We start from the raw sequence: 27,081 nt of genomic DNA, 5'->3' as shown, positions 1-27,081 counted from the left end.
ACTGCAATGCTATCCATAGGTGCTCCTGTTCTTTTTCATTCAGAGTGGAGGAATTCTAATATAGGATGTTTGTTACTAACCATATCACCAGGTGAAAACAAAAGGGAAAAACCCTAAAAAAAGGAGACTAATGCAACCACCACATCCAATGATTGTAAGTTGTGATATGTTTCATTTTTGGTATTGGGTTTATACAAGAAGTATGGCAAAATCTCTTTCGGCCATACTTCTCCTGTGGGTCACAGGAGTGCATTTAGTTCTGCACTCCAGTGACCCAGATTCAGCTGACAGTGGGCTAAAATCCACTGTCTGCTGATGTCACAGAGCTAGTCCAGGCTCTACAGGGATCCCACGAATATGCTAGGATTTGCCCAGATGCCTGACCGGGAGCTGGCTTAACCTCTCAGCATGCTACTGAGCCAGCTGCTCTTGCCCCTTTACAGCCCAGTCCTCCAGTGAGAGCTGGAGGGGCAGAGCAGAGAGTCAGTGGCTGACCGTCATCTCTCTCTGTTCAGTGAAAACCGAGTACTAAGCAATCAGTGGTCATGTTATCGCTCTTAGTCTTAGAGCTGGCGAAGGAGAGCTGCAACATCGGACCGATGATGCAGCCACATAGATAAGTATGATTGTTTTAGTTTTTTTTCTTCCATCCCACATTTTTTTTTTTTTTTTTTTTTTTTTTTTTTAATGCCACTTTTACCTATTCCTTTTCAAGATAATTTTCACTTGGTCGTTAACTTTCAGAAGTATATGTGGGAAAAGGTTTTGGTTTTACAAAGAATTCAATGTCTTAACAGACTGCTGTGTCAACTAATGCTATACTGGTACATAGCCGAACCTACATGCTTGGTATAGCTAGTGAGTCTGGCTATTTAATTGTGGGACTTTCAAATCATTGCGCCTCCATTAGGGCCTGTTTAGACTTGCAGTTGAGGAACATTAAAAATATGCAGTTTACTCCTCCAGCTGCCCTTCCTAATGCTGTATAGGCAGCGGATGGGGATGGTAACATGCTGCCATCGCAATGCTTTACATTGTGTCTGCCGAAAAAAAAAAAAAACTATCATTGCTGATGCGTTGGGCAGGCAATAATGCAGCAAAATGTAACGTATTCAAGCGAATGGAAAAGTGCCAAAAAAATCCCACACAGAACGTGGTTGTGGTGCTTTGGTGCAGGCAAGAACGAGGTTAAAACAAGTAGTGAAGAGACATAACTTACTGTGAAGAAACCTCATATTCCACAATCCCTGGGTCTCTCAATCTAGTACTCACGCAGGTGAGAACTTCACAGTAATTACGTATGACCCACACAAGCAGGCAGAACATTCATGTACACACAGAGAGCTCTATCATACAGTGTTTAGCAGTCACGCATTAGTGCTCCCCCATTTGTGATGCAACACAGAGAGGATGGCTTGTATTGGACGTTGTGTGACCTAGAGCAGGAAGTTGTTCTATCCCCTTGACACATAGGTATCCGCAAGCTGAAACAATGCATGGAAATGGGGGAATCGATGAGCTATGACACTACAAACTGCAGCCTTAACATGTGACCCCATCATTACAAAGCAAGACAAAATACAACATAGGGAATTTAAATGTACTAATACCAAGAAAAAAAAAAAAACGTTTGAAAGTGTACAGTGTCTTCAATATGTTGACTTCCTATGATTGTCAGCTCCATCTAGTGACCATAATGTGCTATTTTTCTTCAAGGAAAAAATAAATTTTGGCCACTAGACATTTGTTTGAATTTTAACATGTTCTTGGTGGCTCAAGCTACCAGTGCTAGTCCCCTGACCCCAAAAAACAGCTTTCTTTTCCTTTAGTAAATGCACCATGACTCCTGCAGGCAAAGCCCTAATCTTTACATATGGTACTGAACTCTAAGTATAGCTATAAATAAAGAATACTTTACCATAGTTACAGCAAGAGCTTCACAGTGATTACAATTACATTTGACAATCTGTTTATAACTTGTTTTACATTTATATTTATTTATTTGTTAATATGGTTTGAATTACATAAAAAAAAAATACACTGTATTTTCTGGCGTATAAGACTACTTTTGAACCTCAAAAAAATCCTTCAAAAATGGGGAGTCGTCTTATACGCCGAGTATATCTCCAATGTACCCTAAGTATAAGTATTACCCCTAGACGTAATCTCTCAAGATGCTGGCTGTGTGGGAATCCTGTACCGGAATACGGTATGTACCGTAGCTTCGGCAACATACAATATACCACGCTGAGTCAAACACGGAGAGCGATGTATTCTATTAATGAATGCAAAGCCTGCTTGGATTGGCAGAGTAACATCAGCCCGCCTCTCTGACTCTGCCAATCCGAGAAGGCGTTGCATTAAACAATAGAATACATCGCTCTCCATGATTGGCTCAGCGCGGTATACTGTATGTAGCCGAAGCTACGGTACACACGGTATACCGGTACAGGATTCCCGCACAGCCAGCGTCTTGAGAGTTACATCTACCGGTAATACTTATACTTAGGGTACCTTGAAGATATTATGAGAGATTACATGTATTACAGTTCTTGGGGTACCTTGGAGATCTATGAGAAATCTGATGTTTTTCAATGGTGTTGCCTTGCCTCGGAAGGGAGGTAGTCTTATACGGCGAGTATAGCCCAAAACCTATGTTTTAACTTGAAAATTAGGGGGTCGTCTTATATGCCGGAAAATACGGTATATACACACACACACACACACACACACACACACACACACACACACACACACACACACTATATTGCCAAAAGTATTGGGACACCTGCCTTTACATGCGCATTTTAATGGCATCCCAGTCTTAGTCCATAGGGTTCAATATCCCACCCTTTACAGCTATAACAGCTGCAGCTCTTCTGGGAAGGCTGTCTACAAATGTTTAGGAGTGTGTCTATGGGAATGTTTGACCATTCTTCCAGAAGACCATTTGTGAGGTCTTGCACTGATGTGGACGAGATTGCCTGGCTCGCAGTCTCCACTAATTCATCCCAAAGGTGTTCTTTCGGTTTGAGGTAGTTGAACAATTTGGGGATTCCTGTTCCAACATGACTTTGCACCAGTGCACAAAGCCATGTCCATAAAGACATGGATGAGCGAGTTTGGGGTGGAGGAACTTGACTGGCCTGCACAGAGTCCTGACCTCAACCCAAAAGAACACCTTTAAGATGAATTAGAGCAAAGATTGTGAGCCAGGTCTTCTCATCCAACATCAGTGTCTGACCTCAGAAATGGGCTTCTGGAAGAATGGTCAAACGTTCCCATAGACAAAATCCTAAACCTTGTGGACATCCTTCCCAAAAGAGTTAAAGGAGTTGTAAAGTTAAAAGGTTTTTTTTTTACCTTAATGCATTTTATGCGATAAGATAAAAAAAACTTTTCATGTGCAGCAGCCCCCCTAATACTTACCTGAGGTCCCTCTCTGTCCAGCGATGTCCACAAGTGTCTCAGCTGTCTGAGATTCTCCTTCCTGATTGGCTGGGAGCTATTGGCTGCCACTGCTGTCAATCAAATTCAGCTAGCCAATTTACAAAAAAGGGGCTGGGTTGGGTTGGTCCTCCATATTTGAATGGACACAGGGAGCTGTGACTCGGCTCTGGTGCCCCATAGGAAGCTGCTTACTGTGGGGGCACTCAACAGGACCGAAGGGCCAGGAGCGCCGAAGAGGGACCCGAGAATAGGAGGATCTGGGCTGCCCTGTGCAAATCCACTGCGACAGAGCTGGTAAGTACAACATGTTTGTTATTTTTATAGGAAAAAGAAAGAAAATACTTTACAATCACTTTAAAGCTATTGTAGTTGCTAAGGGTGGGCCAACCCAATATTAGGCCCTACGGACTAAGACTGGGATGCCATTAAAGTTCATGTGCATGTAAAGGCAGGCATCCCAATACTTTTGATAATATAGTGTGTGTGTATTCATAATTTTTTTTTCTCTCATTTAAAATAAAATAAAATATTGTTAATTAAAACACTGTGTTGTATGTTTTAAGTCATACCTAGGAAAGCTCTAAATATTCCATGTTTCTCTGCTATGAAATGTTAATGTTGAAATGTACGCATAAGGCTAATCACACGCATCAAACTTTGGTTTTAATGATGTGTTGTAAATTCCTTTCATATTCAGTCATAAGAATTGGCTATATTTGTGTAAAAACAGTCAGGCAGTCTTGCTTGTCAGTGTCACACTAAGGCGTGCGAAGACCACTAGAGAGTTTGATAGAATACATTTTACGTTCCTCACATATTTTATACATATACACTGATCTATCAAATTATTGTGTAATGCGAGAGGGCATGGTTTTGGTGTGCTTTTATTCTTTTAGCGAGAACCATTTAGAAGATGCACAAGACACATTTTTGCATTCTCCCTATAGTAGCATGTGAACATGCGCAAAATCATGAAACTTGCACGAATTGAATGTCGCGCTTGCCGTGTCCTTCACCCTAAAAGGGACATGCAATGGCGCAGGTTTGTGCACCAAATGTGCCAAAAAGTGTGAAGCTCAAAAAAAGGGTCTATAAGGTGCTTTGCTGCATGTAGAACAGTCCTTTGGAATGAATAGACTGAACTATTCGTGTAGCGTGACAAAGTGCAAAAATAAACCATGCATATGTGCGATGTATGGTTGGTGCATAAGGGAGGAAGATCCGTTGACACTGGTGGAGTACTGTGATATCATTTCATTAGACATCTTATCCTTTGTGTTTGAGTATTGCATGACAGCGCAATTGCCTTTCAAAGTACGACAGCGATGAAAATTGGCCTGGGTGGGAAGGGGGTGAAAGTAACCAGTAGGCAAAAGGTTAAAAAAAATACTGGCTCATAACTTTTTTAGTTGGCTCCTAGATTCAAAGCAAATTTGTCAAGCCCTGATCTAGAGTCCATTTCCTCTGGTAAGCGGCCATCTCGTAATCTATGGTGTAGGTGCACCTGGGTGTTTATTACTATTATTATTTCAGGTACGTATATAGCGCTGTCCATTTACGCAGCGCTTTACATATACATTGTACATTCACATCAGTCCCTGCCCTCAAGGAGCTTACAATCTAGGGTCCCTAACTCGCATACATACACCGTAGGGCCAATTTTTTTTTTTTTACAATTAACCTACCAGCATGTCTTTGGAGTGTGGGAGGAAACCGGAGTACCCGGAGGATACCCACGCAGGCACAGGGAGAACTTGCAAACTCCAGGCAGGTAGTGTTGTGGTTGGGATTCGAACCAGTGACCCTCTTGCTGCTAGGTGAAAGTGCTAACCACTACACCACTGTGCCGCCCCCAAAGGGTATTTCACCTTTTTATACGATATTCACCTTCAAGGTGCTTCATGATTGGACTATATCACTTCTATATGCACCGTAATATTTATAGGACTTTATTTATTTGTCATTTTAGCGTGGCAATTCTGTGTTCTGTATATGCTATTTACAATCGTATCCATATTGTTTTTGCCAGCTGCTTTCCAACTTGGGTTCATCTGTGCGATAATTTTTAAATTTTACTACACATACTCCCTCATAACTGAAAGCCCATCAGATGGACAGAACAGAGGGGATGGGGTTGCATGGTGAAGTGAGCATCAGTGTGTGACTTTTTTTTTTCTCTCCAGTATGTTAAAGATTTTAAAAAAAATACCAACTCCTGAAAATGCATTTTCTCGTTTTGAATAGAACAGGCACATGTTAAAACCTTTCTATTCCAAAGAAAAAAAAAATAGTGCAATGCACCTATCTCCTGCGCTCAGGGAAGGGACCTTCTGACCAGCTTCAGCCACACACATTCGGCTACCAGCGACTGTACACTGGGCTTCTTCTAAATGCTTCAGCCTTGCAGCCCCTTCAAGACCAGGGTGATCTGCAATAAAATAAACACAAGGGCGCACTGGCCTAGAGCATTATCCTCCATAAAAGGCTTTATTAAATACAGAAATAAAAATACTCACAAACGAGTTCTTGGAAAGTGCATATCACAATACTAAGTTGCCATCAGCATCAAAAACGGAAGATGTACCGTCCACAGTGGCTTGAAATGGCTTACGCGTTTCGAGCCCTAACCTCTTCCTCAGAGCCTCTCTACCTTTCTATTGTTATACGTCTCTCTGGGAAATTCCTCCTCACTTCCTGTCAAGGAATCTCAGAAAAGCAGGAAATATCGAGAAATCTCTACAACAAGGACACAGCAATAAAATCTTTTCTGATCGTGTGGGGAAGGATTAGAATCTCTGACAAAGATTTTATTTCTGTGTGTGTCCCCCAGTGGCGGGAAATCTGGTCCTGAATGCACACTGTCTGCGTTTGGGGCTGTGCAGACGCTTCTACACGGCTGTCAAATTTTGTCATGAGGCTGTGTCTGTATCCACCTCTGCCTGCTTGCAGCTCTCAGAGGCTACAGACGTAATAACAAGTGTCAAAGTCCAAGCTTAGGAAGAATTGCAAATTCCTGCACATAGACCCTTATCCACCCAACAATGCATGTCCCATCGTCCCCTAAAAATACATCTGTTCCAAGTATCTAGCTAATCTCTTGTAGACATGTCACTAAGTCCACCGTAGCAGGATGGATTCTGCTCAGACACTTATAGACCTACCACTATATCTCTCCTATGAGAGGCCTTCTAACTTTAAAAGCAACTGCAGTGCGATGATACTTACTCCCCATCTATCCATTCTTCAATATCAATTTTGCTGAACTCACCACAACTTGTGGTGCTATATAAATAGACCCTTAATTATATAAATAAATAAATAAATAAAAACCCTCAACCTTCATGTATTATTGTGTCGTAGAGACTTTTTTAAAAAAAGAATAAGCTCCTGAGTCCATTCTCTGACCATAGGCTGAAATATTGATACAATTACTTGCCTCTGCAGTTGACACTACACTTTTCTCAAGCTCCTTCCTCAACTTTGTATTGCTCGGCATATTTGAATCTAATCCTCATATCATTATAATTACATCATTTTAAATGCCTTCAGCGCAATATTTTGTCTAATACTGACCCTATGTTCATGAGCATGCTGCCATTGGCACCCTTTTGTTGCATCTCCATGAAAATTTGATTTCTACTGTCAAAGTCCTTTGGGACAGCCAGTGCCCAGCTTCTCCACTCAAGGTGGCTGGAAGCTCCAATAGATGGCCATCACTTTTAATATACTTTATCTCTCAGACCTTTTACCTTGTTACCCATTGCAGGACTCATTCTGTTTTACCAAATATTTTTGTAAGTGACATCTCCACCACTAGACAGTGTGTTCTAAATGAGGTCCAAATAAAGATCCATATAGGGAAATCAGGACCTCCTTCCTTCTTATGGTGTCCCCTTTAGAGATGCATCCCATAACTTTATTCGCTTTCCACACTACCATGCCACTCATTTTGCTCTTTTTGCAGTTATCTGAAATAAACATTCCCAAGTCACTTTCTTTTGTAGTTCTGGCCAGCGCTGTAGCCCCAATATTGTACTCAGAGGATTCTTCTTCCCTAAGTGCTTTTTTTCCATTTAGAAGCATTGAACTGCAGTTTCCACTGCTTTGGCCAATCTCCCAGTGCAACCCTAATGCACACCTTTGTGTCATCAGCAGAAGACCCACCAAACGTTTAGTTATGTCATTTGAAGATTAAATAGAAAATGACCTATTACAGAGCCTTGTAGTACACCACTGGTCTGTGTTCTGAATGAACCCAATTCACAACCCCTTCTAATAGGTATCCCTTTGGGTAGCTATGTATCTACTATACCACCCAAGGGTTGAGTTCTAACATTTTTTTTTTTTCTTATCATTATGTGGAACTGTATCAAATCATTTGCTGAACCCCAGAAAGGCTATGTCCACAGCACCACCCTGGTTCAAAACATTTGTGATATAGTTGTGATAGATCAGCAGCATTGAGATGCAACCAAGGGTGAACACATGCAATTCATTTTTAAAAAAGAACACTTGTTGACAGTGCTATAACTAGCTAAGTGTCATTCAGTAAGGGTTTTTAAATCTGTCTAGGTGATCATATATCACAGTGCTGGTATAATGTTGGAAGCGATACAAATTGTTGTTCTCCTTTTCGTATCCTAAATGTATGATATTTTAATGACGTGGCCTGTAGCTGCTTCTGTAAAAAATAATTTTGCCCTCTGAAAACTGGTCCCTGTGAGCTTTATTTTGCAGCTTTTCTGTGAGGTGTACATGTAGATTGGTATACATTGTTTTGTATCAAGGGATCACTTTTGCTGTAAGGGTTAAAAAGTAAAGTTCAGAAGAAAACGGCTGTGGGAAGCAGATGTTTTTTATGTTCTTCTAATTGGTTGAATTTGTGGTTGTTGATATAAAAGAAATGACCCTTATGGTGCTTAGTCATGTAGAAAACTGTGGCTGACTCACTGATCTGTACAAGGCCCTGCACTCAATTCCCTTTATGTCAAAATGTCAACAAATCTGCTTATTTTTTACCATGTAGCAAAGGCTAATCCATCAAAGAACTGCAAAGTTGCCAATGATACATAACTCAAACTCAGGTGATGATTCAGACAAGGAAAAAGTTGCTTACTTTTAAAGTGAAATGAGTCAGTTATATAAATTGAATTTTATGTAATCATATTTATTTTTGTTACAGGGGCGTCATGTTAAAACAGGACAGCTGGCGGCCATCAAGGTCATGGATGTCACAGGGGTAATGTATACTTCTTTTACCCTCCTAGCATTTGAGCGCCAGGAGATTTTTTTTTTCCATAGGTGTGTTTACATACCTTTGCAATTAATTAACATTGACTACAGATTATATATTTGAGATAAAGCTAACAAGTTGAAAATGGTAAGCTGCTCAGTTCATGTATTACAAGTTAGGGAGGAGTATCTATCTATCTATCTATCTATCTATCTATCTATCTATCTATCTATCTATCTATCTATCTATCTATCTATCTATCTATCATGTCTGTAAATATCTATCTATCTATCTATCTATCTATCTATCTATCTATCTATCTATCTATCTATCTATTATGTCTGTAAATATCTATCTATCTGTAAATATCTATCTATCTATCTATCTATCTATCTATCTATCTATCTATCTATCTATCTATCTATCTATCTATCTATCTATCTATCTATCTATCTATCTATCTATCTATCTATCTATCTATCTATCTATCTATCATGTCTGTAAATATTCTATCTATCTATCTATCTATCTATCTATCTATCTATCTATCTATCTATCTATCTATCTATCTATCTATCTATCTATCTATCATGTCTGTAAATATCTATCTATCTATCTATCTATCTATCTATCTATCTATTATGTCTGTAAATATCTATCTATCTATCTATCTATCTATCTATCTATCTATCTATCTATCTATCTATCTATCTATCTATCTATCTATCTATCTATCTATCTATCTATCTAGTGTGTCTGTAAATATCTATCTATCTATCTTTAAAACAAATACTTCTGTCAACTTTAACTTTGCTGTCTGTGTCCCCAATGAGATTTCACCTCACTTCCTGCCTATTTTACAGCCTGGTTAGAAATAAGGTTAGTGGTCGTCACCAGGACTGGACGTCACAGAAAGTAAAAATATTTCGACAGATGTTCTGCTCCTTCGCCATTTTAATTAGGAATGTGTTTTGGTACTGTGTTCCATCGAAGAGGTTTCACATTGCTTCCTATCTTGACAGGAAGTAAGGGGAAATCTACAGAACCGTTTTACTGGCTGCAATAAAAACCTGAAAAGGGTTTTTAGCCTTTCCTACTTCTTAAAAAAAGCTTTTAGCTTTAGTTGAGCTTTAAGCTTCTATAGATTTGCTACAGTGACATCACTGGTAAAGGAGACTACATTATTGACATACAGATTACAGAACTGTCATTCCTACCTGCTGTCAGTTGGAATGCCAGGTCATAGCTGGTCTTTGAGCTAGGAAGCTTCCATGTTTGGAGGAGTCAATATTTACTGGGTTTATTTGAGGTTTACGAAGCCTGGCATACAGATAGGGCAAACACCGACTGATAGTACATAGTATATATCAGAATAAAACAAGACACTGAAAGCTGGAGCATAAATTCTATTGCTTGACCCTCATTGTGAAATTTTGAAAACTGCGGCCTCTGCTGTGCTTGCTGTCCATATTTGGCAAATGTGCTTGGGTATTCTTTGGCATGCCGTAACTCTCTAGCCAGCTCTCAATGCATTAATTACACAACTCGTGTCAATCCATCTTATTTCATCAGGTGCCTTCTTTCACGCACAAGAGATTGGACTGTATGCCCCTATTTTATCCAATGAAATGTGCTACCTACTGATAGTGCTCCATCTACAATACAGCCACTATTTACTTTAGAGGTGAAAGCAGCCAGTAGATATACAAGCTCATATGTTTACAGTGGCAGCTCTGGGCTAAAGGTCCTTCTGTAAAAACACTTTTACCTCTTTCACCTATGTGTAAGGAGACTACAACAGAATTGAGAAAAGAAGGCTAACCTGATTTTCATTGAATTGCAAGTCTGCTTTAGGCACCTGAAGTTTTGAAATTCTTTGTAAAAAGCCGTTGCCAAAATATTATATTTTGAATGGAATGATTCAGTTGACATTCCACTAAAACATTGATGTTTTTGTTATAATTTCCTCCTTTATTTGGAAAGTTCCAAGTGGGGAGGTCATTGAATTGTTCCAAAATAAACCTATTAGCATGAATGTTCCAAAGAAACATTGTGACTGTACCAAGGTTACTCTTGTGAGGTCCGGTGTAAACATGTTCACTACAGTATTATGGTTATGTGAGTGCTTAAAAGCCCCTTGACCCTCATGCAAAATCCAAACAGGGACCATCATATTTATACTGCTTTTCCCTGTACATCTAGTCAATGAAGGCCAGTAGTAGTTGGGCTTGGCCCAGGGGCATTTTCATATATTGTAACATGAAAGTTAAAAGTACATTTCTTTCAAAGTTTCACATTTATGCTGATATTGTCCAAATCCATAATATATACAAAATAATTAATACGATTGGTATCAGCAATCTTTGATGCAAAATATAACTTAATTGTGTGAAATGAATATGGCTCAAACATGAGTGAGAAAAAAGTATACACTCAAACTGAATTGCATAATTAAAGAGCCAAAATTATAAAGTGCTGTCTGTGTGCAAAGTAAAATGAGGCAAGTGCTGACCTTAAAGTTCAACTGTTCTCAGACAATGGGCATTATTATTCTTAACAATCAATAAGAAAAGTAAAAAAAAAAAAAAAAACCTCACTGACCTCTCTAGCTCCATGTACTGTGAAGTAATTCATTCTGAAAGATCCTCAAACATCACAAAATATACTTTTGTTTCTTAAAGTTTATAAACACCTACTGTGTGTTTACATTAGAAGACTGACAGGCTGCCAAAATTCTGCTTTTCTTACAAATCAGCTGAGATTTATAAGCATCTTCAGTGAACTTTGATTATTTTCTTTACAATGCCTATAGCTACAGAGGTGAATGAGAGCTTCGTTTAAAGTGATTTAACTGCTTGTTTGAAACATGTAAATACTTTAGCATGTATAGGCTGGACAGATTCACTTTAAAGGTGCGTCTAGAAATGGTAATAGAAATGGCAAAAATGACACTAAATGTAAGCTCACAAAAATAGAGGCAAATATACCCTGGTAGATGGGAAAATTGTCTCTGAGTATTCAAAATGCAAAAGCACTTAAGCCAATGTAAAGTGGTCACTGGGGCTATATTATCAGATTTATTGATGTTTTAGGAGTCACTTATGCATAAAGTCTAGTGCAACAAAAAAAAAAAAAAAAAAAATCAGCACCAGGGACATAACTCATTTAGTATGAGGTGTTTTTCGTGCTTATGCCTCTTAGGTGAAATCCTCCTCTGTCCATGCTCCCCTAAGCCCCACTGCTATAATATTCTGGTGTGGCAGGGGTTAAAAAAAACCAGTGAGAGCTGTCACAGGCTCTCATCATAGGCCTAACCTTTCTGCCCAGCTCCTACTTTTATAGAACCTGTTCAATCACACGCCCGTACTCCATGGTGCAGCTGGGCGGAAAGAGGGGGGGCATATTTGGGCCATTTTGATGAGAGCCCATGACAGCTCCCGCAGTTCTATTAACCCCTGACGCACAGATTACAGTAGTGGGGGGGGGGGCATGAATGAAGGAGGATTTCACCACTGCACAATGAAAAAAAACCCTTAGCCTGCCCCCCTCCTAACATGTAACCTGGGCAGCTTGAGAGAATAAGGCAGCGCCAGCCGATTCCAGGGCATGTTCACAGCAAAGAATGTTACCACGACACCCCTTCAAGCTGTTGTTTTGATTGGTGAAGAAGCCTCTGCTGGGCCTGAGCCCTCATGCGGACATAAAGGGACTGGAGCCTCTATTGGTGGCCCTGTGTACAAAAACACCAATTTGATTTCTAACATGAAAAACAATGAAAAGGAAAACTACTATCAGTGCAAATCTCACCATTAAATGTTTTCACTTAAATATTAAAAATAATTGTATTTAAATAAGAATGAATGCATTTTTGTACTGAGCTCTAGATGTACTGTACCTACTGTATAACAAAAGTGTGCAGCACTTAACCCAATAAGTTATGTAGCAACGTCCAAGGTAGGTGCTAGGTAAATTATAGTGGGGCCTTGCCTGCTTAACAGCAGGGCCATATTGTTCAGCTAGGCTGACATGTGCTCCCAGGTGTGCCTGTTGTGCTGGGGAGTCTCCCCACTGTATCCCAATGAGGGCTCTCATTGGGCAGTGGAGGAAACCTGGCCAATAGCACACCAGGACTTGTATCCATCTTAGAAGGGCAGATTCTGCCGCACAGTATTCTGGGAGGGGGTAAAAGTCAGTGGGGCGCGCATGTCAGATTGTCTTTGGCGGGAAGCAGAGTCCCAGGAGGGAGGTGAGGGCTCTCTCTCCTCCTGTCAGTAAGAATCGGGTGTCCCAGGCGGCTTGCCTGAGTGGACACAGGGCTGAGCTGAGCTGCAGAGAAGGATCCAAGTGTGCTGAGGACCAGCGGAGCATTGGGGTCGAGATTCAGGAAAGCATTCTGAGTCGTGAGTACTGCAAACTGCCCCTGGGGGTCTGCCTAGCAGAGGGGACCACTCCGGAGAAGGTCAGAGGGATCCAGGAGCTAGCTAGCCAGTACAGGAATATAGTAAAGGGGTGCCAGAGGTTACCCTGAAGAGTAAAGGGGGTGCCAGCGGTTGGGCCCTGAAGTGTAAAGTGTTAAGCGTGGCAGCGTCATTGCTAGTGGCTACCTCAGTCAGAGAAGACCACAGGGAGCAGTGCACAGGACTTTTGAGCTGTGAGGAAGCATCAGAAGTCAAGTTTCAGTTCACAGACAGCAAGTCAGGTTTACAAGCGCCTGTAAGCATTGGTCGGCATTCAGCCAGTGCCAAGACAGTGCTAGGCGGCATTTTTCTCAAGTGTCCCAAGTTTGTACCTAGTTGAGCCAAAGGAGTAGCCCTCTTATTCCCTTCTCCCATCCAAGTTCCTACAATAAAACTAAAAACCAAAGATGCCGGACTGTTCATTGTCTCAGATCTCACACTTGGGCAACAAGCTTAAATGTGCTGTTAGTGGTAACGGTAACCATGGCAGACCCACATCAGGCCCAATGCCTGGAAATATTGCTACAGTTATAACATCAAAGTCCATAAAGGTCCATATATAATATGGTAACTTGTATTGTAGAATCCCAACACCAGCTTCAGTGTGAAAGATGAATGCACACAGCATCACATTAATGAGGCCAATCTGCTTACCAGATGATATAGACCCTCAGATTATAGAGTGGTCTACAAATGTCTTTAAGCTTTTATACTGAAATCCCACATCTATGAAGTAGATTGAAGCTTATCTGGAATCCAGCGATAATTTCAAAACCATGGGGAATAGTGAAGTAAGTAGTTGTGCCTTGAGGATGTACATCTTGAATTCCACATCTCATGCCAGATATGCACCTCCGCTGATAGCGACATCAAACCTATTTGGTATATACCTCTTGAAAGTGTACATGAAAAGCTACCATAGTGCAGTAAATTTTTAAAACCAAAGAGTGCTTTAATGTAAGTGTATAAAACTCACATGTATATGGAATAAAATGCACATCTATCAAACTTTCAAAATGACTGCGGCGCCCACCGTGCTGACCTCACATGCCCATCCCTACGCATTTCATCACAATCTGACATCATCAGGGGTGTATCTGTACTGAAAATGAAAAATGAGTTTCCACAAGCAGTATAAACTTGAAATCAATAGCATGCTGCAGGGTGCTGTTGGACTAAGTTGCATTAACACACACTTAATGGTTAGCTGCATCTTCAGGTCATACTGGTAATCTGATGTTACAGACAGGCTTTTAGAACTGTATGTGATAGAATTTCTGCATGTGTTAATACAATACATCGTCCTTTTCAATGGCTGTCTGTGTAAATACATGGGGCATAGTTTCTCTGTCACATCTAATACTTTATTCTAGGATGAAGAGGAGGAAATCAAGCAGGAGATTAACATGCTCAAGAAATATTCCCATCACAGGAACATTGCCACTTACTATGGAGCCTTTATCAAAAAGAATCCCCCGGGAATGGATGACCAGCTTTGGGTAAGCTAAGTGTGCTAAAAAAAAGTCCTAATTCAATAGAAGGTTGTGTTGCAGCTATAGATGTGCAGTCGCTTCCTGAACACAGGTGACTAGACCCTGGACTTTAATATTGTTAAACATCCAGTGACCATGGGAACATTTGATATATGGTGTGTGAAAGAACTCCATCAGATGCAGCAAGCATCTAAACTGATGTCATGAACTTCCAATACATCCATTGTTTCTCAGAAAACACATTTATTGCCTACAGGAAGCAATCTTCAACTTGGATCTGTTTGCTTTGCTGTGGGTGGATTCAGTAGAGCCTTCATTCACCTCTGTTGTGAAAGGCAGTTCCTACTTATACATGGACTAAACCTTTATTGTGGAACATATTGGTGATCACAAACTGCATACAGTTGTGTACCTGCACCCACTATTGTATATTAAGTGTGTACTGTATAGGTGCACATATATAAACCAAATTTACCTTCCACTTAGTGTGACTAAACCTATATTATAAAAAAACTTTCAATAAATGCTGTATTACATGCTGTTTTTACTGAATCAGTCACTATGAGATTTCTGTATTCTCCAAAAAAAACTGGTTGATCCTACAATTCTCTATCTCCCCCATCTGTCCAAGTCCCTAATGCAGCTAGGGATTTTGCAGAGCAGTGTTGGCAGCTCTGCACATGCTCAGTTTTCAGAGTTTCTATGCTGAGAATTTCCTCCCTATCACATCTGAGCAGCCCATGGGACATTCGAGTCACACAGGTGGGTGTATGCACAGTGGTAAATGACAGCCCACTCCCTCCTCCATGCCCACTAATAAGCTCAACACAATCGGGTGGGATATTACATGTGAATTAATGGAGGCTTCACCTCCCTGTTAATCTCAGACACGGGTTGGAGGGGTGTGACAGTCTGTGACTGGTTGAAATTTACCCACACTATGTTTATTGCCAAAAAATAATACATATTTGATTTCAAATATACAGTATCTCACAAAAAATAAGGACACTCTTCACTTTTTTGTAAATATTTTATTATATCTTTTCATGTGACAACACTGAAGAAATGACACTTTGCTACAATGTAAAGTAGTGAGTGTACAGCTTGTATAACAGTGTAAATTTGCTGTCCCCTCAAAATAACTCAACACAGCCATCAATGTCTAAACTGCTGGCAACAAAAGTGAGTACACCCCTAAGTTAATGTTTTTTTCTGTTTTATGGGCTGGAATACGATAAAGTTAAACCTAATTTTAAAACATTTATGCTGCCTGTTTCCCATCGGGGAGATTTACTTTAAGTTTCTGCCTTGGATGCCTAATATTTAAAAAAAAGGAAACTTCCAAACTATACAGAATCCTCATGTGGACAGCAGTCACTGAAAATGCCAAAATTGGAAGATCTGTTCTCTTTTCCTGTTCCAGTGACAACTTAGTGTCCCTAACCCCAGGACCCTGCATTCATTATATCCTGTCTCTTACAGTGCACAGAACATGGAAAAGCAATTATTGTATAAACTGCTATATAAAATACCTTTTCTCATTAGCAGTTAGAGCAGTCTTGTGACTTCTATCAGTGTCTAGCCAAGCATTGGGTAAAGCTTGTAGGAGGAGTTCTCATTCTACTCTAGCTGTCCTATAAGACTGCAGGGCCCCTGACCTTCTGTCCAGACAGTGCTGATTTGCCCTGGGCTGATCACATGCATCCTCCCAAGAAAAAGAAAAAACCTCTCTAGCAATACACGACAAACTGAGCATGTGCAGTCTGACTGCATAGACTGTGTTATCAGGAAATTATTAGGAGTCAGTGGAAGGAGGAGGGGATTAGAGAAGACGGGATTAAACAGCCTTTTTCCACAATGTGGAGGATTAAGGTTCCACAGTGAGTATAACAAGCATGCTTTACTGCATATACAGACTCATTTTACTGTTGTGGGTTTAGTAACACTTTGATATGTTTGGATTTTCGCTCATTTTTAGTCCTACTAACAGCAGTATCCAGAGAAGATGAATCTCCCCACCAGGGACACAAACAGAAAAAAAAACTGACAGGTTTTCTAATACTTCCACAGTCTATCCAAAATTATCCAAATATATTAAATCATTTAAATCAAAAAGCAAGCCTACCACATGCAGTTGACTTAATTTATCTGCTTTCGTCACTGCAAATTCTTTTACAAAACAAATTAGATGTCACATTCTAATCATTTAAAAAACTTAACAGGATGCCTAAAATTTGCCATTTACTCCCCAGCTGGTGATGGAATTTTGTGGCGCTGGATCTGTGACGGACTTAATCAAGAACACCAAAGGCAATACGTTAAAAGAAGAATGGATTGCATACATCTGTAGAGAGATCTTACGGGTATGTTTGTATGTCTGCCTGCTATTATTCAGTAATGTTCTTAACATTATTCAGATATACAATATGTACAAAAAAAAGGAGAATAATAGAAAAAAAATAATTCTTACTGCAGAACAGTTTTATACGGTTCTCTGTGAAGTGTGAAATCAATATTATTAGGCAGTAAGGAGGAAAATTGTATCACTATTATCAATTCTGTTAGTAAGCATTCATTTCACTCTGAATTATTTGATCTTTGTTTCTTAATAGGGATTTATCTTGCCTCCCTTCACCTGATGTTTTTTGCAAGGGTGAAAGGATAATTGAAGTCAGGGAATTGATTAGCTCTACGCCATGCATGTTAAAACTGGCACATCTAGTCCTATGTGGTGGTCCACAAAATACTTAGTGCTTAATATCGGTGCCCAGTGGTGGTAACATTATTAATATCATTGGACCATAGCAATGGTTCCTAGTTTCTTATGCTGTAGTATTACATTTACTGTATGTTTCTTCCCAAGAATATTAAAAATAATATGGATTTTAGATTAAAACAGAACTGCTCTTCAACCAAGACAGTCACTTCCATACAGGTAATGTGTGGAACAAGTAAAGAAACTTTCTCATGTGTCCCAAGGAAAGGAATATAATGAAAATAGTGGGGATATTTAAAATGTTCAAAAATAACAATTGAATACCTGTATTGAATCTGATAAAACTTCATATTTCTTATATGAAAATATTAATGTTGATAAAAACATATTGTAGACTGCACACCCCAGTAAACAAACATTCAATCAGAGTATCCATAAAAGTATGTAGAAAGGGTCAGGACTGACGCGTTTCTTGAGGCTTCTTCAGGATTCTTTTGGTGCTTGATGAAGGATACAAGAGTGCAACTAATAAAGAGCAAGTTGTATATTAAAAACAGATAACGCAAATGAATATGGAAAAAATGACCAGATAAACACTATATTACCAAAAGTATTGGGATGCCTGCCTTTACACGCATATGAACTTTAATGCCATCCCAGTCTTAATCTGTATGGTTCATTATTGAGTTGGCCCACCCTTTGCAGCTTAAACTATTCTGGGAAGGCTGTCCAAAAGGTTTAGGTGTGTCTATGGAAATGTTTGACCATTCTTGGACAAGAAGGCCTGGCTTGGAGTCTCTGCCTCTATTTGTCCCAAAGGTGTTCTGTCAGGTTGAGGTCAGGACTCTGTGCAGGCAAATCAAGTTCCTCCACCCCAAGCTTGCTCATCCATGTCTTTATGGACCTTGCTTTGCACACTGGTGTGCAGTCATGTTGGAACAGAAAGGAGCCATCCAAAACTGTTCCCACAAAGTTCCCACATTAAATTGTCCAAAATGTCTTGGTATGCTAAAGCCTTAAGAGTTCCCTTCACTGGGACTAAAGGGCCAAGCCCAACCCCGAAAAAAAAACCCACACCATAATCCCCCCTCCACCAAATGAGACATACACACGGGCCGAATGTCAGCTGGTTTTTATTGAAACGGCCAATGTCTCCTGACATGTGGCCCATATGTGCTAGGCATAAGACTTACAACTGAGTGATCAAACACCGCTGATCACTCAGCTCTCTGTCTTCAGGCTGCTTTTCCTTGCCAATCCAGCGCTCGCTGGAGCACTGGGCTGTGGCTGTGGTGGGGCGGGAGTGGCTGGCTCAGGCTTTCAGCGGTTTGCTGAGAAGCTGAGCCAGCTACCAGTCCAGGCATCTAGGTGCATCCTGACCATAAGGTCAGGATCTTTTCAGAGCCTGGACTGGCTCTGTGATGTCAGCCGATAGCAGGGTTTAGCCCACTTTCAGCTAAAAACAGGTCACAGGAGTGCAGAACAAACTACAATCCTATGAGCCCCTGGAGAAGTATAGCCAAAATAGCTGTGGCTATACTTCTCCTTTAAATTAAAATAATAAACATGTTATATGGCATTGCATAAGGCTGCCCTGAACCAAGGATCTTGCACAGCAGTTCGAAGAAACTTTTTATTGCAAAAGGATCACATCAGGATAGGTGCAACGTTTCGGAGTCACGCAGGACCCCTTCGTCAGGCATGTGATGACAACTGATGTGCCTATATCCAGGAAGGTGTGCGATGGGAATATGAACTATTCTTGACTCTTCCTCTTCTGTGTCTACCACATCAGTAAGCAGGTTGGTATGGGTAAATGTGTGAGCTCGCTGCAGAGCCGGGCTGTATGTACCCATAGATGCACACAGCTCAGCTCCTGGTGCCCCTTGCTCTCTGCCTCCTGGGTCTAATTGACAGCAAAAACCAATGGCTCCCATGGTTCTCAGTAAAGCCTGTGAGATCAGGAAAAGAGGGAGAAAAGACTTGCAGCTGGGCACAGCACTGGGTCGATATTGGACTCAGGTAAGTGTTAGGGTGGGGGTTAGTGATAACAGACAGTGTAAGGTTTTTTACCTCTATGCAGAGAATGCATTAATCTAGAAACCCATTAGTATTTAGAACCACTTTAAGTAAATTGCCTCTTGAATGTTGAAGCTCTAGGGCAGTTTCACAACCTGCACATACTTTTTAAATTCAATAATTAATAGTAATATTGATTCTAAAAAAATTATTTATTTGAGGCCAAACTTTTGTTGGCCTCAGGAACAGGTAAACTGGTCCAGGAAGTGTTCCTTCCCTGTACATGCTGAGCCATGTGGTATTGCCAAGTCAGGCTTTCTTATGGTAAATTGTATTTTGTACTATTCTGATCCTGTTATACCTACACAGGGTTGTACGTTTTCTTCCACTTCCATTGAGATGTATTTAAAATGTGTTCATTACTATGATGAACTTATAAGCACAGGTTGTCTGCAGCTTTTATTGGAATGCTCACATCCTTTTAGCCATAAAAATGGGGGAAAAAAAGAAACTTTTAACACATTTCACAATTGATAATTTTACCACCCATAAAAGCCGAACACTTTATTCATAGATGTGAAATGGTGGTCTTGGGAAATGTGAAATTCCTACATTACTGTGCTTCTCTTTAAGAGAAATTGTGTGCATTTCTCATTATTCAATCCTTGCAGCACACTAGCCAATTGGATTAGTTGAACTAGAATTCTACTACAAAAGCCACCTTTTGTGCTCTGATTTCTTCATAGGGTAATAGAACAGTTGCACCTTTACATTTGCATTTTCTTTACCTGGAACCATCATTTCTATACTAACTGATATGGCCACATATGTATTCAGCAAAAATACAGTTTGCTGATACAGATGGTTGGTTTGTCCTGTTTCTTTAGGTTGCCAATCTAAGTAAGACAATAAATGTATTTTCCAGAGCTGAATTTTTTTTTTTTTTAAGGTGAAACAAGTGATCACACAAAGTTTAATGTTACTGGCGGTTTTATAAAAAATTATGCAATGCAACAGTTGCTAACAGCACTTGAGATTGATTTACTGGTCCTGAATGACAGAACCATACTGCAGACACAACAGAACAAGTGTAATATGCGGTGGTTAAACTGAATGAATGTCAATTCCATTTTACTGGCAAATTCCAATGACTCCACAGGCCAAACGCCCACCAGCATTGCCAGTTACCAGGCTCTCATTGTCTCCACCTTTTCCCAAGTCATCTTCCTTCTCATGGACCACCACTTGCAAAGAAATTAGTTTATCATCCATTTCAAATTCTGCGACACCATCACTTGCTGTTACATTTCCGAGGTCTCCAACATGCCTCACTTCATCATCTGGACCACCATGGGTCTTGCCGTAGGGGTTGAAGTGTGGACAAGCACTTACACAGCCATTAGTGATATCTCCATATAAGTGGATATGAAAGCCGTGTTTTCCATCAGCCAGGCCAGTGATGCGACCTTTAACATTTACTGGTCCATTTCCTTCCTGCTGGAAGTGCACCACACTGGTCACCTCAGCGCTTCCCTTCAGTACAGCTACACAGCTCATGTCTTCTACACACTGCATACTCCTGAATGTTTAGCTAGTATACCTTATAGTCCCCAATTCATTGAAAAGAGGAGTTGAAATTCAAGATGCCTTACACTGCATTTTGTTTAGGTTTAGATGAAACAGGTACGGCCTGAATTGAACATAATGGAAGCTTACGCAAGTATAAGGGCCTGTGTCAACAGGTTTTTGTGTGCATCAGACAGGTTTTACTTCCCATATAAGCCTATAGGGATGCAAAACCTGCTTTAAGCAGGTCAAATGGAGGTCCGAAGGAGGTCAATTGCAGGTCAAATGCATAGGTCAATGCGATTTGAGTTAACTAAGAAACACCTCAAACTGATGTCAAATCGATACCATTGACAAAACCCATGAAAACAGGCTCTTGGAATAGGAATATCAGATGGCGGATTGATCAACCGTTTTCTATTTTGCAGTCATCTACACTGCTGTGTATATAATTAATTAACGTGATAACGTGAACAATCTTCATATTCATGTAGACAGAATACTGTCGCACTCTGTGAAGGTCACTGTGAATAACTGACTTGCGGATAATTATGAATGTGTAAAAAATGTAATGTGGGCATTACAACTGCTAAATGAACATTTTGTTGTAGAAAATAACAAGCGGTGAGTCAGCTTATCACAGGGCATTATGCAGACAGGCGTGCATAGATTGATGTTGACTTGCCATACAGTTACAAAGGTCTTAATTGTGTAAGCAGTGTCACAGTTTCTCATAAGCTGTGCTCTTAAGATGTAAGCAGTGAGTGACATTTTAGTCAACAGTTTTTATGAAGTCCTAATTGCTGTACTTTGTATTTCTTACCACACTCAGAAAAGATACTCGATAGGGTGCGACAGTACAGACTAATATGAAGAAGTAAAGTTTATTTTGAATGAGCATATATTTTTAGGCATCATTGCACAATTTTTAAAGCAGTGTTAAACCCAAAATCAAAAATGTAATATATTGCAGCTTGCCAATTCTTAGATGTCATGACTGCATTCGTTTTCATTTTTTAGGTTTTATTTCCCCCTTTGTTTTTGCCTGAATAATTTGTTTCACCAGTTATAAAGTCAATCTGTGGCCAGGCTAAAGAGATAAAACATGAGCGAGCAAGGATGATAAATATGAAAAGTCATAGCAACACTGCAATATTTACTCAAAATATGAGCTCACTGAAAAAATACACTAAACCCAGCACAATTTTTTTTTTATTTCTAATAGAGTGGGAAAGTGCTATATTTTTATTTCACTTTTGTTCACTGGAGGACACAGCTCTATTTTAGATCATCACCTACTGGGTACAGTGCCACCTGTAACACAAAAACAAAAGGCAGGGTTGGCCCCTTCTAGTGGCTAACCCCCCCCCCCCCCCCCACACACACACACACACACATACACTTGGGCCTCTTGATTGAATGAGCTTGTTTCCGAGCCTCGCAGGACCCCTTCATCAGGCATGATAAAGGGGTCCTGCAAGGCCCCGAAACATTGCTTCTGTAACTATCATGTGATCACTGAATAAAGCTTTGGACCCATTCTGGAGATCCTTCGTATGCTGGTGATAGACTTTCTGCTTTGAATGTCTTAATTTTCCAGCCGGTGGTCGCTACAGCACCCACTTACACTCACGGACACGTGTAAGTTGGGAATAGCATGCTTCAATGAATGAAGGGAAAGAATTTTACAGTGAGTAGAGAAATATATAAATTCCTTTTTCGTTTATTAAAGGGGACAGCTCATCATTCCCTTCTGGGACATCGCAAAGCAGTACCACAATAAAGCAGACAAAAACAAAACAGAAAATAAACTAACCCGCTCAAAGAAAACTATACAGGCCAATCAGACTGCCAGTGGCAAAATATAATACCCAAACTGACATCAGTTGCTGCTGCCAAATCCACCCTGTAAGCTTGGTGGAATGTATGAATGACGACCTAGTTGTCCGCCTTTCAAAACTGAGAAATTGATGCTTGATGAAAGTTCAGAATGCACTTACTAATCTTGTAGAATGCAGTTATCTGTGCTTGATATCATATGCTAAGATAATAGTTTTTCAGATCCAGTGTAGCGGTCGACTGCAAGGCCCTTACATCCATGAACAGGGAACTTGACCTACAGTATGAAACCTGGACAAGGCATTCAAATAAAACCCAATTGCTCTAACTAGAAATGTAATTTGAAAATCCACAAGAGAAAACCCCTCAATTATTGCCAACATCCCAAGAACAACTAGAGGAACAAGAGGACTACCCCCAAAAAATTGGATTTTAAAGGCAGCTGAAAATCATTTTATGACTAGAATAAATTAAAACACTAGTTCATTACATCAAATAGAAAAAACTTACAAAAGTGACTAAATTGCTAAAAGTTGGTAATAACAGTTGAATACTCAATGTATAAACAAATATTAGGTGTAGATATGTGTCCTCTTCTTCCAGGCGTGCTCAGAAAAGGTTAATTTTCTTTCATGAGAGGTGTATAGAGGAAAGATGAAAGGATCGCTTCTATATAAGAATTACCTTCTGTAAGAATTCAATACATATTTCAGACATTGTGTCCATTATTAGATGCTGCAAGAATTATATACCATTGAACATTAAGCAACACTTAGTGCAGCTGCTAAGTAAAAAATCAATGTTCACCATCCCCACCAGGTGAAAATACGCTGCAAACCCCCCAGTGGGCCCTGGGCATCTCACGCTGGGATCCCCAACATTTCGCCCCTACATTTTTTATATGATGTAATAAACTTGTTTTTATCTAATCTAGTATCACGTGAATTTCAGTTGCCTTTAAAGTCCCATTTTTTGGGGGTAGTCCTCTTGTTTAACTACAAATGTAGGGCAACTTCCTTAGGGAGGACTGGCATGGGACAAAGTGGAAAGCTGATACCAGGAAAGAGTCTTGGACACAGCACAACTTTATCAAGGAGCCAAAATGGAGGCTTGTAAGACAAGAAAGTTGGAGATTCTACATATCTTTCTGAGAGGATGTTCACTTTATGATCTCTTCAATATCCATGAGAGGAGGTTTTTGCAATACTGCCAATACCAGGTTAAGGTACCACAGTGAACATGGTGGCCAGACTGGTGAGGCAATGTGGGTAATATCCTTAATAACGGTGCGGACAAGCGGCAGTGATGCCAGAAAATTCTGAAATAAGACCACCAGTGCTGATATCTGACTTTAAATTGTGCTTAAGGACCTGCATTTATCCAGAAGTGAGGGTATACCCCTAGAAACGAAAACCATGGCAATAAGTCTTACAAGATGTGGCCTTTTCTGAGAGTGTTCACTTTGGAATTTCTTTAATATCCCTGAGAGGAGGTTTTTGCAACACTGACAATACCAGGTTAAGGCCCCACCGTGACCATGTTGGCCAAACTGGAGAGGCAATGTGCATAATGCCTTTAATAACGGTGCATCCAAGCAGCAGCGATGCCAGAGAATGCTGAAATAAGACCGCCAGTGCTGACATTTGACTTTAAAATGTACTTACGGCAAAGCATTGATCCAATACTGTGGATGACTTCATCTTATAACCCTCTGTCCCTCAGCACTTGACTTTTAATAGCAAAGCCAATGAAGTGGGTGCCTTTAAAACTGTGTGATGAATGGGCCCTTAAGACCTAAATCTCCTTGTGGTGGCAAAATTTAGGAAGCATCCACTACCAGACTACCACTACCTGACTAACAAGATCCACATATCATGACTTGAGGGGCTAATACAGAGAAACCAAGATCACCTGAATCCCCAAGTATTTTAGTTATCCCATGGAGTCACCAATGCATCTGCCATGTCTGACCAAGGGTTCTTTCACCTTGCTACAAACCTGTCAAGCTTTTGATTGAGATTTGATGCTATAAGATTGACATCTGGCATTCCCTATTGCTGGCTATCGCTGGCTGATTAGTTAGAAGACTTTGGGTGATGTTCTAAAGTTCTTTACCCTGTCTCTAGGCGGGATTTAGATCATGTTGGGAAAGAGTGGATAAAGAAGAGTAATGCCATTATTTACATTTGCCTACTATAGTTGGGGGAGAACCAAGAATTATGAACAAAATATCTCACCACTGTATTGCCTAAGAGTTACAGTATGAAAATGTTTATATTTCAAAAATAGAGCATAGAATCCATTTTGATAGTTCCCTGCATGTATGTACAGTATACATTATTAAAACTGACATTTTTAGACCAAGATATTATCGAAACAAGGAAATAGGTCACTCATGCTAAAAATAACAATATACCTGTTAGCAGTTCTATTTTATTCAATGTGGTCATTTAGATAATATGATGATTGCAGCCTAATTGTTTTAAAATGTAAAGGTTTGCTGATAATTTATGAAATTAAAGCAGTTAATATATCTCTTACACAGCCAGACACATTGCTGTCTCTATGTGGGTTTAACCACAGACTGTGAGAAGGACTAATTGCACGCAATGTGGTCTTTGCAAACAAAATGCTTCTGATAATCTAGATCCCAAAAGCACCGTGTTCATTATTTTTAATTAAGAAAAAAATAAAAAAAATAACCAAAATAATGAAGAGTTGGATAGAGAGCAACAATATAGCTACATTTTAAGATGCTGAAGAACTAAAATCTAAAACTGGATTTATGGTGAGGATTGTGACAAACCTCTGCAAGGTATAATCCAGGACAGAATGAGGTTACATAGTTACATAGTAGGTGAGGTTGAATAAAGACAATAATCCATCTAGTTCAACCTGTGTAGGTGTGTGTGGCTGTAATCATCTCACATACCCCTGAATGTTCTGATCCTTGAGATGTAAGTCTAAGAGTCTTTTGAAAGCCACCATACTACCCGCAGAAACCACCTCTTGTGGTAGAGAATTCAGCAATCTTGTAGCCCTAACAGTAAAGAACCCCCCACGTTGCCTGAGGTTAAAACGCTTCTCCTCTAATCGCATTGTATGCCCGCGAGTCCTCATGCAATCCCTTCGAATGAACAGCTTTTTTTCTAAGCTGGGATCCCCATTAAGATATTTATAAATTGCTATCATGTCCCCCCTCAGACGTCTCTTCTCCAGGGAGAATAAATCGAGCGATTGTAGACGCTCTTCATAGTCAAGGTCCTCCAATCCCCTAATTAGTTTAGTTGCCCTTCTCTGGACTCTCTCCAGCTCCAACACATCCCTCCTGAGGACTGGCGACCAGAACTGGACGGTTCATATCCTGCCCATTCTGGGGTGCTTTTTGACTTGAGAAACTCCATATCAGATTTTGGTTCCTGCCTGGAGGGCCACAGGTGCTTGATTGATGGCGGGATTTTTCTATAAGCCCTAAAAAAAAAGCTGTCCGCCAGCAAGCCTGCATTGATTTGCATTTTACTTTTGCGTTTTCGAATGGCATTGCAGTGGAATATTTGGTGTTGGTTGGGCAAATTTAAATTTGGAAAGTTATATTAAATTTGGAAATATTATATAATATTATATATTAAAGTTATATTATATAAAGTTATATTTTAAAGAACAATTCTACCCACACTACAGTGTAAGTTTCGAGTAGATGTTATAGTCAATGTTGTAATGTACTTTTTTTTTACCACTCATTCCTTAGTTATTTATTTTCAGTGTAAGGATCTCACTGTGAGGTTTTAGTGTGGACACTATTGGCACAGATTAGGTACACAGATACAGCTCTAAGGATTCATTTAGTGTTATGCCCCGTACACACGTGCAGATTATCTGAAGACTTTTGTCTTCAGATTTACCTTTTCTATGTAGTGCAAGGGCCTGCCGGATTGCATACAAATTGAAAGTGTTTAGGTTTGACCTCATATTATATGGTTTTGGTAAGTCTGCAGACAAAAGTTTTCAGATAATCTGCACGTGTGTACGGGGCATTAGTTTAAAGTTTGTGGGAGGATTAAAGGTATGAGTTGGGGTCAGTTTAAGGTCTTTTTTTAGATGGTTAATTTTAAGAGTAACATTAAGGTTAGGCGATCTTTTCACCAAAACTGAAAAGGTCATGTGGCCACTCACTGTTGCTTGTAACAGCCTTTTGGCATTGTGTAGTGATATTTAAAAGTGCCAGAGAGATATACTGGCTGGAGAGGGTGGCAGATGATTTGGAGCATGTAAGGTACATGCAGCAGGTACCAGAGGGGCGGGGAGGGT

At 40.0% G+C, this 27,081-nt stretch overlaps 1 protein-coding gene across 11 annotated transcripts in view; it reads left to right on the top strand.

Annotated features, from left to right (window-relative positions):
• The window catches only part of TNIK (TRAF2 and NCK interacting kinase), a 478,118-nt gene that overhangs the window by 208,377 nt on the left and 242,660 nt on the right, over nt 1–27,081 (top strand). For all 11 annotated transcript variants that reach the window (XM_082249643.1, XM_082249642.1, XM_082249649.1 and 8 more), the window contains exons 3-5: nt 8,633–8,689; nt 14,514–14,639; nt 16,886–16,996. In XM_082249643.1, coding sequence (XP_082105769.1) covers nt 8,633–8,689; nt 14,514–14,639; nt 16,886–16,996 — 294 coding nt within the window. The remainder of the gene's footprint in view (nt 1–8,632; nt 8,690–14,513; nt 14,640–16,885; nt 16,997–27,081) is intronic.

This window comes from Pelophylax lessonae (genome assembly GCF_965119305.1).
Source record: "Pelophylax lessonae genome assembly, chromosome: 3".
Taxonomy (NCBI): Eukaryota; Metazoa; Chordata; class Amphibia; order Anura; family Ranidae; genus Pelophylax; species Pelophylax lessonae.
Note: the sequence above shows the minus strand (reverse complement) of the source record. Positions and strands in the feature narration are given on the sequence as shown.